Source organism: Pagrus major, chromosome 20 (genome assembly GCF_040436345.1).
Source record: "Pagrus major chromosome 20, Pma_NU_1.0".
NCBI classification, from domain to species: domain Eukaryota; kingdom Metazoa; phylum Chordata; class Actinopteri; order Spariformes; family Sparidae; genus Pagrus; species Pagrus major.
This window is the reverse complement of record NC_133234.1, coordinates 4,091,128-4,106,859: the sequence shown is the minus strand read 5'-3', so window position 1 is coordinate 4,106,859 and position 15,732 is coordinate 4,091,128. Positions and strand designations below refer to the sequence as shown.

Below are 15,732 nucleotides of genomic sequence, written 5' to 3'. Positions count from 1 at the left end.
GCAGTGTATGATGGCTATGTTGTGGAACTGCTGCGGCTTGCATGTGTATTTGTGTCCACACAGACAGTGTTGCTGCTGTGGCACTACCACTGCAGCCCTATCAGTCTACATAGAGTTTGCATTTGATCAATAATGATAATGATGTGACATTTGTTCACCCTCTTTCAGAGAGAGACAGAGAGAGAGAGAGAGAGAGAGAGAGAGAGAGAGAGAAAGAGAGAGAAAGAGACATATCCATTTCTGAGACATATCCAACAGATGACTTTCAAGACTTTCAAACTGCAGTGGAACACTGGTTTGATGTAGATATGACTCTCAAAAGATAGGGTTAGGGTTAGTCTTTTTTTGCCCCAAACAGCGCGAAAAAAAATAGGCAAGGTGCTGAATCTCTATATGACATCTAAAAAAGGCTGTGCATCATTGCTATATTTATATTTCCATTGTTGTTTAAAGTTTTTTTCTGTAAGTTTCTTTTCTTTGACAAGCATCATAGATACATGTTTGCAGCTCATTTATGACATGCATGGTCAGAGATAATTTCACTGCTGTACTGTACCCAAGATGAAACATGACACAGCTTCAAACGGTGGACATTGGGCTAACTGTCTATTACATAATACCCATTAGACAAGTTTAAACACTTTGCTCCCGCTTTTTTAAGTGTACACAACTTGTAGCTCATAGAGATTGTAAGATTTGTTTTGTAATGTTAGCTTTTCACTACATCCAACACAGAGAGGTGATACTGATGGTGATACATATTTGACACAATATGTACTGTAAAGCTATTTATACAGCTGTGTTTTTTGAACAAATGATCACTGTTGTTACAGGCTATTCAGGCTTGTCACATCCTCTACGGCCCCCCTGTTCCATGTAACAGCCCTGTTCTGAGAGGTTCCACTGCAGACAGTAGCAAAGCAGTTGTCAAAGGCGGAGCTGGAGGTTCCAGTCACACACCAACTGAGCAGTCTGAGCAACAGCAGAGAGAAGCATGCTGCATGAGTAGTGCTGCGCTTCCCAGCAGGATATCATATTGGATACTGGGAACGAGAGTGGACTGGTAAGTGCATTAAATTAGAAAAACTCATCGCTTGGCTGCTGTTTTCTTGAATTCTTAAATGGAGTGTACAAAGAGCTGCAGGGGCATTCTTGGCCATACAGACAGTCAGGTCCCAGTGTTTTAACACCCATAACTATTTAGGTAAATACATGAAATTCATTAACCTCTTAAACTTTTGATGTTCATCTTCAATAGCTCCCAAGGTTTGTCTAAATTACAGAAAAAAAACTTTGAAACTTCTACTTCACTCATACAATTTATGACAATTTATGATAGTATCAAATATACATTATATATATCCACTTGTTGTGAAATGGTTTGTGATATACATAGGTAGGTTCTTGAGTTAAGGTGTTATTGATTACTGTTTAGTTACTTGATTTTATTTTTATGGCAGATACAGGAGTGTAAATATGCTCTTCTTATAGTCCTTGATGTGTTCTTTTTGTTGGCCAACACTAGCTGCCAAATTCATGAGACTCACAAAGCAAAGGCATTGCCTTTGATATAATGGGAACATTATAGAAATATAAACCAGGTGAACTAGTGCTCCAAAATGATTTTAAGTGTTTCAATATTTGATGATAGCATTTCCCATGTACATACCGCTTACATTTTTCATGCAGATCTGCTAAATATAACACATCTCTTGTAGCTTTCATGACACAGAAGTATATAAGAAACAAACCTAATTTCAGTTTAGGCCAGTACTCTTCTATGATCCATGCATGTAGAAATTTGCCAAGTAAGCAACTTATATTAAATATTAACTTGACAGCCATGGAGGGATATTTCCTTTGGATAAGTTTATATTTTTTTCAAGTCTATTTCATAACAATGCTAACATGCCTGTGTTAAAAGAGTTGTCACTGGCTGTAACTATTTCTCCTATCCACATTGGACATAAAGTGATTCTCTTCCTAAAACTCTTCCAATAGCAGTTTTAATTAAATAAATCTACAGTCCAATTCCTGCGGAAAAAAAATCAACTCTTAGGTTTAGTTACACAGAAAAATCAAGGGGGTATGAAGTTACTGTCTTTGTAGTCCCCATTTTGTGTCTGCTCAGTGCTGTCTACAATAGAGGGACTGCAAAACAAGAGGCAATTTTGTAATCAAGAGACGGTAACTAAGCAAGACATCCCCTTAATTTGTCCAACACATCCTGCTGAGGCTTCATATTAGTTTAACTGAACTTTACAAGGCATGTTTTCCACTGATGGAGTGCTGTGGCTGTTGACCTGCATCAGGTATTGAAATCAGTTTAATTGATCGCTTCATTGACTGAGTGGACAGGAGGAAAAATTACAGTGACCAATAACTCTCTCAGTTTAATGTGAGCGTTGTTTTAAGATACAACTGAAAATGTACCACCTTATGCTGAAACATTTTTTACTGGTGTACATATGTGTGCAGCTAAAAATCTAATTTCTCATTGGCTCTTTTAAATTACTAAATGCTAAATGCTACATTTTACGCTTGTGTAAGGCATAGAAGCAGTGGAGGAGAGCCTGCGGACAGAGCAGATTGAAGAGCAAACATAGCAGACTTTTTTATATGTTTACCTGTATGTTGAAGAGGTGTATTGATAAAATATCACAACATTTTTATTTTACTTGAAGTGTTTTTGTCTACTGGAGCAATCTTCAAGTTATCTTTACTTCTCCTGATTCACTGAAACCTCTCTGTTTTGCCAGGGGCTGACTTTGCTCTGTGTGTGTGTGTGTGTGTGTGTGTGTGTGTGTGTGTGCATGTGGACGAGCTCAGCAGAACATAGGCTGCAGTGTTATAATAAATTCCACGAAAACGTTAAAAAATATTGCTAAAAAAATGGTAGCGTTGGAGCTTATCAATACTTATGTCTTAAGTAATTTAGCCCAGGGGCCTGTTTAATATTGGGTCTCAGTGACCTTCCTCTGTTAACTTATCTCAGCTCCCCCCATACGTCGGAATAAGGAGGGAGAATGTGAGGGATTAAATCAAGGTCATTTTTCAATCCTCCCCACTTTTTATTATTATTAAAATATATTGTTGAGTTGTGGCAGGGGGAACAAATCCAGCACTATGATTGGTCAAACTCTTCTTCTTTGGGTTTAGGCAGGCTACATGCATGTGGGCATATTGCTGCTACCTCTCACTGTTAGACTTGAGTACTGTGGCACAATTGGTAAAATGTACAAGCCATCACAATCTCTTTACATACTTAGGGGTGACAAATTGTACTAGTGAACTTTGTCAAAATGTGTACTTGAAACGCAAAATACGTATATATATATATATATATATATATATATATATATATATATATATATATATATATATATATATATATATATTACATTTGCTATTGAACACTTTGGGGTTCTGTGTCATTTAATGTTTATTTTATTTATTCATTTATTTATTTGTGTAGAAATATATCCCTTCAGCTAAATGTCTAAAACATGTCAAACCTTCCCTTCTCCAACATCATACATCAGAGCTAAAGGCACGGATTGAAGACATTTTCTGAGGAGATGTGATGGTTCTGGCTTTAATTAGTACAGCCTGTATTAGTAATGTCATCGATTCTTTACAGGCTATGCTAATCTATGCCAGAATCAGCAATGCAATGGAAGCTGAGGATTGAACTTTGTTTGGATTTTTTTCAACTTTGTCTAGCACCATTAAAGTGCACACTATTCTGTACTGGTAGAAAGTCTGGAGTCAGAGGTTATTTGGGGGGGACCAAGGCGTTTGGGACATTTTCATCCTGAAAGAAAACACAAAGACAGAAGTTTCACTGCTGGAGGCCACTACAAAGCAAAGGAACTACTTTAACTAAAAGTAGGAAATACTGTGTCATTTTAAATCAAAATTCACTAGAGTGCTATGACTACACTTCTTGTTTGTATGTAGTTGTCTGTAGTTGTTCACTGCACAGATAAACAGAGAGACTGTCATCGTTGGTGACTGAGCTGAATACATAAAAAATTAAAACATCTGGCAAAACTCTTTGGCCTCAAACAGACCTCTCTATGTGTGTGCTCAACCTGGTCTCATAATTCTGTGTACAAATAACATTACTTTACTTTGCATGCAGAGCAGACGCCATAGTGCAATTTTGCATGGTGGTGGTATGCCAATCCTTCCTATTAACTTCTGTGGAGAGCGGATCCATAGTTAGATGACCTTTGTCATCATTCATAGTCAGGTGACCTTTGTCATCACGGTAACAAAAATAAACACATACTGTAGTTACTATGAAACAGTACCACTTAGGTTACCTTTATGCAACAAAACCACTTGGTTGGGTTTAGGACAGATCATGGTTTGGTTTAAGATAAGTTAAGTATGTTATGTCTGCTAACTTATGGATGTAAGTTATTTTCAACGTGGACTTTTAGTTTGACAGGGGCCAAACTCCTGTGTTTGTCTCACCCATCCATTAACCCCAATATCCACTTTACTTGGACTTTCTTGCACTTTATACAACATGATCTGACATTTGTTATGTGTGGTATTGTGAAGGAAGGATTGGCGAATCATTTGAATGCAAAATTGGACTTTGGTGTATACTACACGCAATCTGAAAGTCTAAAATGATGTTATTCATATGCAGACTGAAGCTACTGAGATGGTTTGCTGGTGTCGAAGCTGTACATCATACCAGGGTGCCAACTAAAAATGTGGACTGAGACCGCCTGAAAGGGAAGAACTCATCCTGCTCAGTGGACTCAGGTGCAGTTAATTTGTGGTGTGAAAGCAAAGCAGATCAACCACAGGATTATAACAGATACATTACATGTTACAGTGTGTAATATATTGAATATTTAGCAGCATCTAGCTGTGAGATTCTAGATGCAACACTCCCTCGCTGACCCCTCCCTTTCCAAAGATGTTGGGGAAGCTCCAGAAGCTATGGTGGCTCTCACAGACAAGTATATTAGTCATTTAAAATAACTCACTGCTGACTTCTGGTTTCACACTGGACACAAACAACGGTCTCCTGAATGAAAGTCCTGTGCTTGTTTCTGAATCTTTGTATTACTTCATCCTACCTTCTCTTTTACTGCTGTAATAATTACTACGACCACTAACGGTGGCCACCTAACAAGAAATGTAAATATGGGTCGTAATAAGTGGATGGAAGGCCTGAAACATGAACCAACTTGGGTCACAAACATCCAAAGGGAAAAAAAAACTCGGGAAAGAGTCATCTTCCTCAATAAATCTCAACTGCCTTAATTACATTTAGTATCTTAAATGCAGTTTATCCTTTATTCTTTGGCAATTGTCCGTGTTGCACCAGTAATAATTTACTGTCAGACAATAGCCTTCATTAAAACCTATTTTGGGAACTCTTATTTTGCATTTTAACATTTTTACTAGATTTCCTTGTTTGATTTAATCCATATTGGCTAACTGTCTGCTAACTAAAAAAAAGCAGCCTTTCTGTAAACAAGATCTCATAGCAAATTAAGATGAGCAAATTAGTCTTGGGCCTTTTGGCCTTACTGATAAGCACACTGAAACAGCTTTTGCACAATTAAGTATCAGAAAGTTAATTTGGAAGTTATTATGGAGCCAGTGAGAGAACAACCAATTGCCTATTCAAAAACTCTGCAGCCTGTTGTGGAGTTTTCTCTAAGTGTACGCTACAATTTGATGTCTGCGACCATTCAAAAAAAAATAGGGCAGGGGTTACAACAGACTGGGAGAGTTGTGGAATGCTCCAAAAACACATTGAATGCCAGTGTCCTTTGACTGACACACAGTGGAAAATGTGCTGTAGCATGTAGTTGACATCTCAAATTGTTTTGAAAATCATAGACGTCTTCTGGGTTAAAGAGCAAAAGAACCCCCTAGACTGACCAGCGCAGAGCTCAAAAGCCAGCATCTGTGATGTTATGAGGGTGTGTTCCAGCCCATGGGTTAGGTAACTTGCACATCTGTGAATTGAATCTGCACTCTTATCCCAAATTAGTTGACTTTACTAGAAAATTGCGTGGAAACCTGTTGCATTAAACCATTTAAGTTTTAACACAGGGTGTTGTACAAACTCAGAAACATAATAACATGTAATAGACATATACAGTAAGCTTGTAAATGTAATACTTTTGTTACAGTATCTTAATAACTTATAACATTCCCACTGTTCATTACTCTGCCACTAACTTTCCTCTCAGATCACCTGACTGCTGCACCTGCTCCTCCTTTATTTTCATCTCATGACACTTTGTTGTGAATTGGCACAAGACTTTCAACCAATGCTTTAAGTGTGCCAGCCCAGTACCAGCCAGTACACAGTAGCGGAACTTCTACATTTTACTCTTTAACCTTCTGTACCAGCAGTTCTCATAAGCTGCCAGTACTCTGAAGTTGCCCGTTTCCTTTTGGTTTCCCTGGTTAACCATAACTTGTGTTACTAAGAAGTGACTATTTTTTGTTTTGCCTTTTCTACTTTTCTATCTGAATTTGTCTTACCTGTTTGAAATTTTCATGGAATAGTATTTGGCCTCAACATCAAGGCCAAATACTACTGACCTTTTACACTGTTGTTATTGTTCTTTGTTAAGGGTACTAGAGATAAACAGTTAGCTTTGATCCACACACTATCATCTTATGCACTGTCCTGTATTCTTGTTTCTGCTGTCTTTTACCTGTCATGCTTATACAGACACCAGTCTAACTTTGATGGTTGCTCCGACTAGTTCTTAAAATTTCTTCCTCTGGTACCAGGGACATTAGGGCATCTGAACCTTGTGGACGTGAAATAGACCCATTTGATGAACAGCAAGGATAAATGCATTGAGAGTTATATTTATTAGGAAACTGCTGTCTTAACTGATGAAATATTAACTTCATCTACGTTTTTGTCCCAAATCTTTTGTAAAAATATAAAAGAGTCAAAGGGGCAAAGATATCGCCAGAATTGTTAAAAAACATTAAAAAACACAAACTTTTGACAAAAAAGAACATTATTTACAGGGTGTGCAGAAACAACAGTGTTGAAATATAATGGGAGATATTTTTACACCTATTTTCCTTACTAAACAGAAAAATACAATTGTACACCTTCTGAATTCAAGTTTTTTTCTTTTACCAAACTAGGACAAACTTAATTGCCTAATTCACTCATTGTAAAACACACTTGAATTAAACTCGACATAAACAACATAAAACTCACCAAAACAGTCTTGGTTTTTCTTTCCTCAATCACCTCTGGTTTGTTCTGAAATAAATCCTCAATTGAAAGAGTAAGATGTAATATACTCCCGCTCTTCATGCTGTTTTTGACCACTGCTGATGCCGACTCTCTTTCTCACCTCCGTACTGTATGCCCTGTCATCTGTTGGTCTTGGAGGCTGTGTTCAGTCCCAGTCTGGTGTCCAGCCGGGATCACTGGGAGGCTGCTAAGCCCGACTGAGCTGTGCCCAGTTAATGACGATGAATCCCCTTGTCATCCGAGATTGCAGTGCGCACAAACTCCTGTCAGCCCTAAGGGCCACTTAGCTCACGGCTAACGGAGCTACTTACTAACAGCAGCTAGTCCCTACAGCCAAAGATAGCTACAGCAAAGTATATAGTGAGCAGCAGTTAGTGTTTATGCTGCCTCCTATAGCTTTATAAGCTACCTTCAATTTTGGCCATTTCTTACAAATTACACTTTTAAACATTTTTTGCATCTGAAAGTCTATTTTCTCTTCTTTTCTTCCAGCTGTCCATTGGTCATCATGAACCTGACCTCCAGCTCTGATTTAATTCACTTCCTCAGCAACAGTTCTCCTGGTGATGATACCACCATCATAGCCAAGCCTGCCATCTTAGGTACTGTCTACAGAACTTAGTATCTTTGAAACAACTAAGTAATGCAAAAATTGTGAAGTTGTGTGCACATTTCAAATGATCTTAAAAGTATTTAATAAAAGGTATGTAGAGGGGAGCAAAGAAGACAAAATATGTTATACAGGAGTAATTCGCAGTATCAAACAAATTCTAGATACAAGTAGCTTATAACATTACTGTGCTACTCTTTTATTGTTAGATTTTATGAAATGCTTTTATGTTGTGTTATGGCATCTTGATGCTTTGGCAATATAATTGTTGTGACTTTCATGACAATGACACAAATTTGGAATGAACACTTTAAATTACAAGTATTTAAAAGAAATCAGGAAGACAAGGTAAGAATAAAAACAAATATGGTAAGTATAGATAAATGACACATAGAAAAATAAATAAAATGAATAAAAAGAATGTAAAGTAGAATTGAAAAGCTCTTAATGATTTAAGCCAAAGGAACTGTAGAGCTCCTCAAATCTGCAGATAAAAGATTTGTAGACTTGTATTGAATGATCTGTGATACACAGGGACAAGCATTGTAGACTCTCCAAATCTCTGATAGAAATTCATGTAGTCTTTTAGAAAGTTTACCTGAGCTGTGATGACTAGTTGATTAAAAGATAGATTAAGTGAGTGGGGCTTTACAGCAACTTCCTTATTGCTTGCACATGGGGGAATGTTGGGAATGTTGCGAAATGTAAGTATTGGTGTGGTCTAGACCTGCTTTATATGGAAACTATCATGAGGTAACTTCTGTTGTGATTTGGCGCCATATAATAATAATAATAATAATAATGTATATATATAATAAAATTTGTCTTGACTTGATGTCGTGCCCTCAATTGTGGCTTTAAAAAAGTACTTGTTTCTCCACATCTTCAGGTGGCTCATACCAGGAGTTGGCCATATTATCTGACAGTGTTGGTGGGTGGAAGCAGCTTAATACAAGTCATGTCTCAAGGCAAGGAGGAAACATCACTGTTTCGCCAGCTAACAGGACATTAATGCTGCCAGCAGAGGACTTTGACCCATTAGGAGGACATACTATCTGGCAGGTAAGAGGCTTTGGTGACACTGTAATACTAAATATGCCATAATGGAGGATTTTTAGTAGGGTTAGGGTTAGAAATGTTAGTAATTGATACATCATATAGCTTACTGCTACAATTTTGCCACCTTAATATGCAGATATTATACATGTACACTGCAGGTTGAAATCACTCCTGTACAGAGGTGGCAGGGTAGTTTTATAGCCTAACTGTGTAAATTCCATGGCTTCAGTAGCGACCAAACAAACATTCAGCTGCACTCTTTACATGGCTGCTCCAAAGCTCCAGGGAATTTAAGGCTCATTTGAACCAGTTGCTTATACTTGGTGTTCCAAGATAAATTGTGCATCTATGGAAAGCTCAGAGACTTGTCTAAATTAATTAATGACTTAATTACTTCTTAAGTACTTCCCTAAGAGGTTAAATCCCATCCATCCATCCATCCATCCATCCATGTGTAATAGTGTAAAATCACTATTTATATAAATAATTAATGGAAAATAATCCAGAATAGACCCTTTTAGGACACCTATAGTCAGTAGGTGATTTGTTAATTTTTAACAGGGGGGATGGCCCAATGGGAGCACCACCCTGCCCTGACACACCTATGTACACCTCCCAAAGGACATTGTTGACGCCTTAACCATAACTGTGACATTTCTAATGCTACAGTTCCATTTTATCCAGTTATCTTCCTTCTCTCCCTACTACAATTGTCTTTTTATAACTGTATTAAAGTAATGAGTAAATACACCTTTAAATTGTATGCAGTGGACTGAGTTTATTCAGGTAGGGTTTTCTCATGTTTCTCACAATACACTATAAGCAGGGTCATTTTAAGTTACATGACCGCTTGGAATTTTTTACCATCTAAATTCCTTGAAGGACACAAAATGAACATTGTGCAAAATAGTAGAGCCCAACCAATTCATCTGTAGGCCTATTTTACCGGCCAATATTAGCCTCTCTCAGATATATCGGTATCGGTGTATATATTGTCCGATATGCACCGATATGAAAACCTTATATTTAAAAACTATAATGGAGAAAAACATGCTTGGGGTAATATAAACTTGGTGTAATGACATCGTTTGTCCAGCAGAGTGCGCTTCAACGAGGGATAAAACAGCTGGTGTCAGGAAATGTAACAGCTACCTCACTAATGGTTAAACTATAAACCAGCACAAAAATGACAATTACCAACATAACATAAGCCACCATGTTCTGAACAGACACACTAAAAACACTTACAAAAAGTAACATTTTAGTTTTAGAACAAGCAAACTTGTTGTGCTCCTCCTCTACACGAGAGACGCGCTGGGAATCCACCGGAAGCTGCTTTACGACGTCGCGTCTGCTACAGGTTTTGTTCCGCCCTCCGCACGACGTCATACCATGAATGTATAAAGAGAACCCAGCGGGAACATTTCAGAACCGAGCCTTCTGTCTGCCTGATTTTGTTGACTTGCTCAGATTTTGTTGATCTGGTCATTTTTCGTTTTTATACAGTCGGGAGTCTGCAAAGGGTGTTTTATTTTGAAAATTGACCGGATGCTCTATGTCGTTACTTCCTGCCGGCGCGATCTGCTCTGTGCAGCTTGTTGCGCTTTCCGTCAAAAATCGACCAGGCAGCCGGAACAAAGCAGCCGTGCACGGCTTGACTCCACTGTGCGCCGGAGCTGATCGCGGCCGCTTGTGATTTGTAACACACTTTCTGCTACAAGGGGGTGGAGAGTGATGGCAGGTTAACAAGGGGCATGCTTTTTGGTAATTTTGCTAACAAGGGGGACGGCATCCCCCCTCAAATCGCCTACTGCCTATAGTTGCTTTAACAGCACTTAATTTCAAACTACTTGACTTCTTCTTGACAGGTACTCATAAAATCATTGAATGTTATAGTCATCTAAACCTAAAAATGATAGTTTTAAAATATAAAAGTGCAGCATAATGTTACTAATTGTCCAGGGCACTGATATATCATTCAGTGCAAGATGAGCACGATTTAAAGGGGCAGTGTGTACAATATGGCCAGAATTTTAAGCTGTCACATTATTAACAGAATTTGAGAAACAAAAGTTTTGACGTTATGTCAAAAATTTCTATATACTGTGTTGCAGAGATGTCTTCTGAAGTAGACTAACCAGCTGCTAACCAGCTAGCCCCATCTTGTAATACCACTTTGAATCACAAGAGGCGATAATCTGATAGCCCCCCATAGTTTTGGCTTAGAGATCTCGATCAGAGCCGCTATAAATAACTTCCATACTGTACCCCCTGTCATCAAAATTACCCCTATCGGCCTAAAGGGCTGTGTTTAGTACCAGTTTTGTGACCAGCTGTGTTTACACTCAGCCTGCTAAACCTGGCTGAGCTGAGCCCTGTTATCTGTTGTGACACAATGGGAGAGGAATAAGCGAAAGGAGTAGCAGTAGCAGCGACAGCAATAAAGTGTACAATATAGGCTGCAGTTTGGCTGTGAATAAAGGCAACGGCTCCTCAAGATACAGCAAAGCTCCCTGGTATTATTTCCCAACCAGCTTAACACGTGAAAGGGGGTTCACCCCAAAGGTAAACAGAAACTTCGGCCCTGGAGGAAATCATCTCCCCTGTGCTTACTGGCCACGGTCCGGGAGCCGAACAGGAATGGTGTAACACCATGCTATTGTTTGACTGGCTGTAGCTAATAGCTACTGGCTTAAGCTTAGTTTATGCTTCTGCGTCAGGTCGACGGCGTACCTACGCCGTAGCTACGCCGTCGACGCAGACCCCTACGCCGAACATCTGCGTCACTTGACGCGCACCTCCCAAAAATCCTAACTACGCGTCGAAACGGCGCAGACAGCAGGGACATGCGACGCGGACCTCGAGGGCTGTGATTGGTCCGCGTTACATCATTTCCGGGTCGCAGCTTTTCCGGTTCGTCCTCACACGTCTTCTCCTTCGTTTGGTATTTAACATTTGCACTAGAAGCATTTGTTCTTCAATATCGATCAGCTCCAGCTCCAAAAGTATCCTCTCTCGCTCAGTCGCCATTGTTCAATGTACTGTTTACCAGAGACCAGGCGTGTTCACTCTCTGGCGTAACCGGAAAGTAAACACTCCAGGTACGAATTCATGCGGTTTCGTTACTCAGCGCCCCCTAGCGTTGTGGCGGTGAATTACCACGCGATGCATAGACACCGCCGCACTACTATAAATGAAAAATCACCGCGATCATGTTCGCCGACGCCTAGGCGCACAATTGCCGCGCAAGCATAATCCCCGCTTTAGCTAGTAGCTAAGTTAGAGGAGGTTGACTCGCAGCACTTCAACACGTGTGTTTTTTTTCCCCTTGGCAAGCCGACTGGACGTGACATGGGGGCGTGGCAGCATCGACGATTCTATTTTTTAATTCAAAGTTCGAGATTGTGAATTAATTTAGATTGATTTCGATTTTAAATTGAAATCGTGACACCCTTATATGCTACCCCTTTTCTTTTTGGAGCTACCTTCAAATTGTGGCCATATTTGACCAATTACCCCTTTAAATCATGACTCCTGAAGTTGTAATGCTTGCCTTCAGAAATGCCCACAGCTGGAAATTCACCAAAGACTCTGAAATGTTTTTGAAATGTGTGTCAGCCCAACAGTGAAACACTTAAAACACTCAGATATTTAAAAAAAATAAATACAAATGCCAGTAGATGCTAGAATTCAATAGCGACCTTCCAGTGTAAAGAAGTTTTCTTATTGCCTTTAATGGTCTGCTACCTATTTTCTTATGCATTATAGTGTTCCAGTATTAAACTAAGAACAACAAAACTTTTACTCAGCTTAGTATTGATGTTTTGAAAGTTAACCCTATCCAAGTTTCAGAACGCAAACAGTAAACTAGGATTACCTTTTGAGGTTTTTGAGTCATTATAAAAAAATATAGTTAGAGTTAGAGAATATAGAATATATTGCATATTGTATTGGATTAACCACTGTCTATGGTTTTCTCTTCTTACCTGTTCATCTTCAGGTCATCATAATTGTCTTCCTCACTGGATCACTTTCTCTTGTCACTGTTGTTGGCAACATCCTTGTGTTGGTGTCATTCAAGATCAATAAGGCACTGAAGACAGTGAACAACTACTACCTGCTTAGCCTTGCATTTGCTGACCTAACCATTGGCACACTGTCAATGAACCTGTATACCACCTACATCATCATGGACCAGTGGGCTCTGGGGCCAGTGGTCTGTGACTTGTGGCTTGCAATAGACTACGTTGCCAGTAACGCCTCAGTCATGAACCTGCTTGTCATCAGCTTTGACAGGTAGAAAAACATGATTTACATATTTTTTTGTTGATAAACTTGACTTAAACGAAGCTCTTTGAAGCCACTGCCATATATTGTTGGTATTACCTTCATGAAAAACCTATACGATAGAATAAACAGATCAACTTTGGATGCTGATATTTACTATAGGGCTAAGCGGATGTGCATTTTTTGATGAATGTGCAGTGTTCTAACATTGAATGGCTCAGAGTATCCAAATCACAAAGACCGTTCATACACACATCAGCCACAACATTAAAACCTCTGACAGGTTAGTAATTAATAACGTTAATTATTTCATTACAAAGCAATATTCTGTTGGGAAACCTAAACGATTGAACATATGTTGGACATGCCAGAAGTCCAATCCATGGAAGCCCCACCTCGCAACCCACAGAAGGATCCGCTGCAAAACCCTGGTGCCAGACACCACAGAACATCCCCAGGGGTCCTTTGTCCATGCCTTGATGGGGGCAGAACCATTGGGGAGTGCTGTTCTCATGAGAAGTTGTACTTTGTCTGCAGCAGTGTTGGGGAAGCTTATCAAGTGACACCATGACCCAAGGTTTCCACTTGTCAGTGGTTTAAATGTTGTGGCTTATAGTTGTCTATTTCCCTGTTGTATCATGATGGTATCATGTCAAGTCCATGGGAAACAGGGCACATTTAAAGTTCATTGTGTAGAATCTTTAATAAATATGACTGTTAGTGGCAAGAAAGACGATGTAGTAGCCGGCACAGTTATTCTGTATTTTACAGTTGTCTTCTTTCTTTCTGTTCCTCTTAGGTATTTCTCTGTGACCAGACCTTTGACCTACCGGGCCAAGCGTACGACCAAGCGGGCCATGACCATGATTGGATTAGCCTGGTCCATCTCTTTCATTCTCTGGGCTCCAGCCATCTTGTTTTGGCAGTACATTGTGGGTGAGCGGACAGTCCAACCTAATGAGTGCTACATCCAGTTCTTGACTGAGCCCATCATTACATTCTGCACTGCTATTGCTGCATTCTACTTGCCAGTAACTATTATGGCATTCCTGTTTTGGAAGATTTATCAGGAGACAGAGAAGCGTGCTAAAGATGTACAAGGTCTCAAGGGATCTGGGTCAGGCAACAAACCAAATCAAGCTCAGAATCAAGTGAGTGGTAGTGGAAGAGCTTCTGGAGAAGGTGCGACTAACAACCAGAAAGATTCATCAGCCATGGTACGCCAAATGAGTTCTCAAAGCTGCAGCAGCTCTGAACTAAATCAACTGGCTTCAGAGACAAACAACAAAGACATTGCCAATATACCAGGAGGACTGGGAAGCAGAGGAAGATGTGGAGCGTGTTGCTTCCACTTTTCATCACTGTTGCCAGGTCGCCATGCATCCAAGAGGTCTGTGAACACCACAACAACTACGGTGGGTGAGGCAGAACAGAGCAGCTGTGACAGCTTTAACAACAATGAAGTTGATGCCTCTGGGGACAAGTCAGGTTCAGAGGAGGAAGCTGATGGTGCAGGCCCATCAAGGCCTCCAACAGGTTGGCCATAACCTTACTAAGTGGTATTGTTTGCATGATATACTGTATAAAAATAATCTATCTATCTATCTATCTATCTATCTAGATGGTAAGAAATCTAAGAAGGTGAAGAAAAATAAGGATAAACTACCATCATCATCCGACAAAAGTCCAAAAGGATCACAATCAACCGACCAATCACCTGCAGCCATTACCATGAAAGATGCAGCAATGGCCAAACGCTTTGCCTCTAAAGCCAAGACAGAGATCAACAAACGTAAAAATGAAAAAAAGGCAAATGAAAAGAAAGCAGCTCGGACCCTCAGCGCTATCCTCTTTGCATTCATTACGACGTGGTTACCGTACAACATTATGGTGTTGGTCAACACTTTCTGTCAGGACTGTATTCCAGAAACATTATGGGCACTGGGCTACTGGTTGTGTTATGTTAACAGCACAGTCAACCCCATGTGCTATGCCCTGTGTAACAAGACCTTCCGGACAACTTTCAGGGACATTTTAATGTGCCAATGGAATCAAAAGAAGAACAAGCCTCAATTTCAACAGAGGAAGGCTGTGGCTTTCAAGAAAAAAGACCCAATGTAGACTGGCAAATTATTGGATGGATCTGTATTTAAAGATACATTTCCTGATTTGTATTCAGTTTGAATGCAGCATACACACCTAAAATTTCAGGGAAAAGATCCTGATTTGAATTTGCGAATCAAAACAAGTTCTAGCCTTACAGGAAGTTTTGCCAAGCTAGCAGAGGTGCTCAAGGCTGGTCTGCTACGCTGAATCCAAATATCCAACCCCTACACTTGCAGACTGAGCCCTCGTGGTCTTCAGTCATTCCTACTGTGACATGTTCTGAGTCTACAAGGCTAATATAAGCCACTGATAGATAGGCCTCAGCAAAATGACCAAAATACGTCTCCATTACCTTCCGTCCCTCTCCATCCCCCCCATATCACTGATAGGCAGACTGCTG

General features: G+C 39.7%; 1 protein-coding gene across 1 annotated transcript; it reads left to right on the top strand.

The window, feature by feature from the left end:
- The first annotated feature begins 7,778 nt into the window (after positions 1–7,778).
- Positions 7,779–15,347, top strand: LOC141015921 (muscarinic acetylcholine receptor M1-like). Its single transcript, XM_073490143.1, is given in 5 exon segments — positions 7,779–7,872; positions 8,770–8,942; positions 12,940–13,235; positions 14,026–14,782; positions 14,883–15,347. Coding segments are annotated over 5 exon segments (1,785 nt in total).
- The last annotated feature ends 385 nt before the right edge of the window (positions 15,348–15,732 follow it).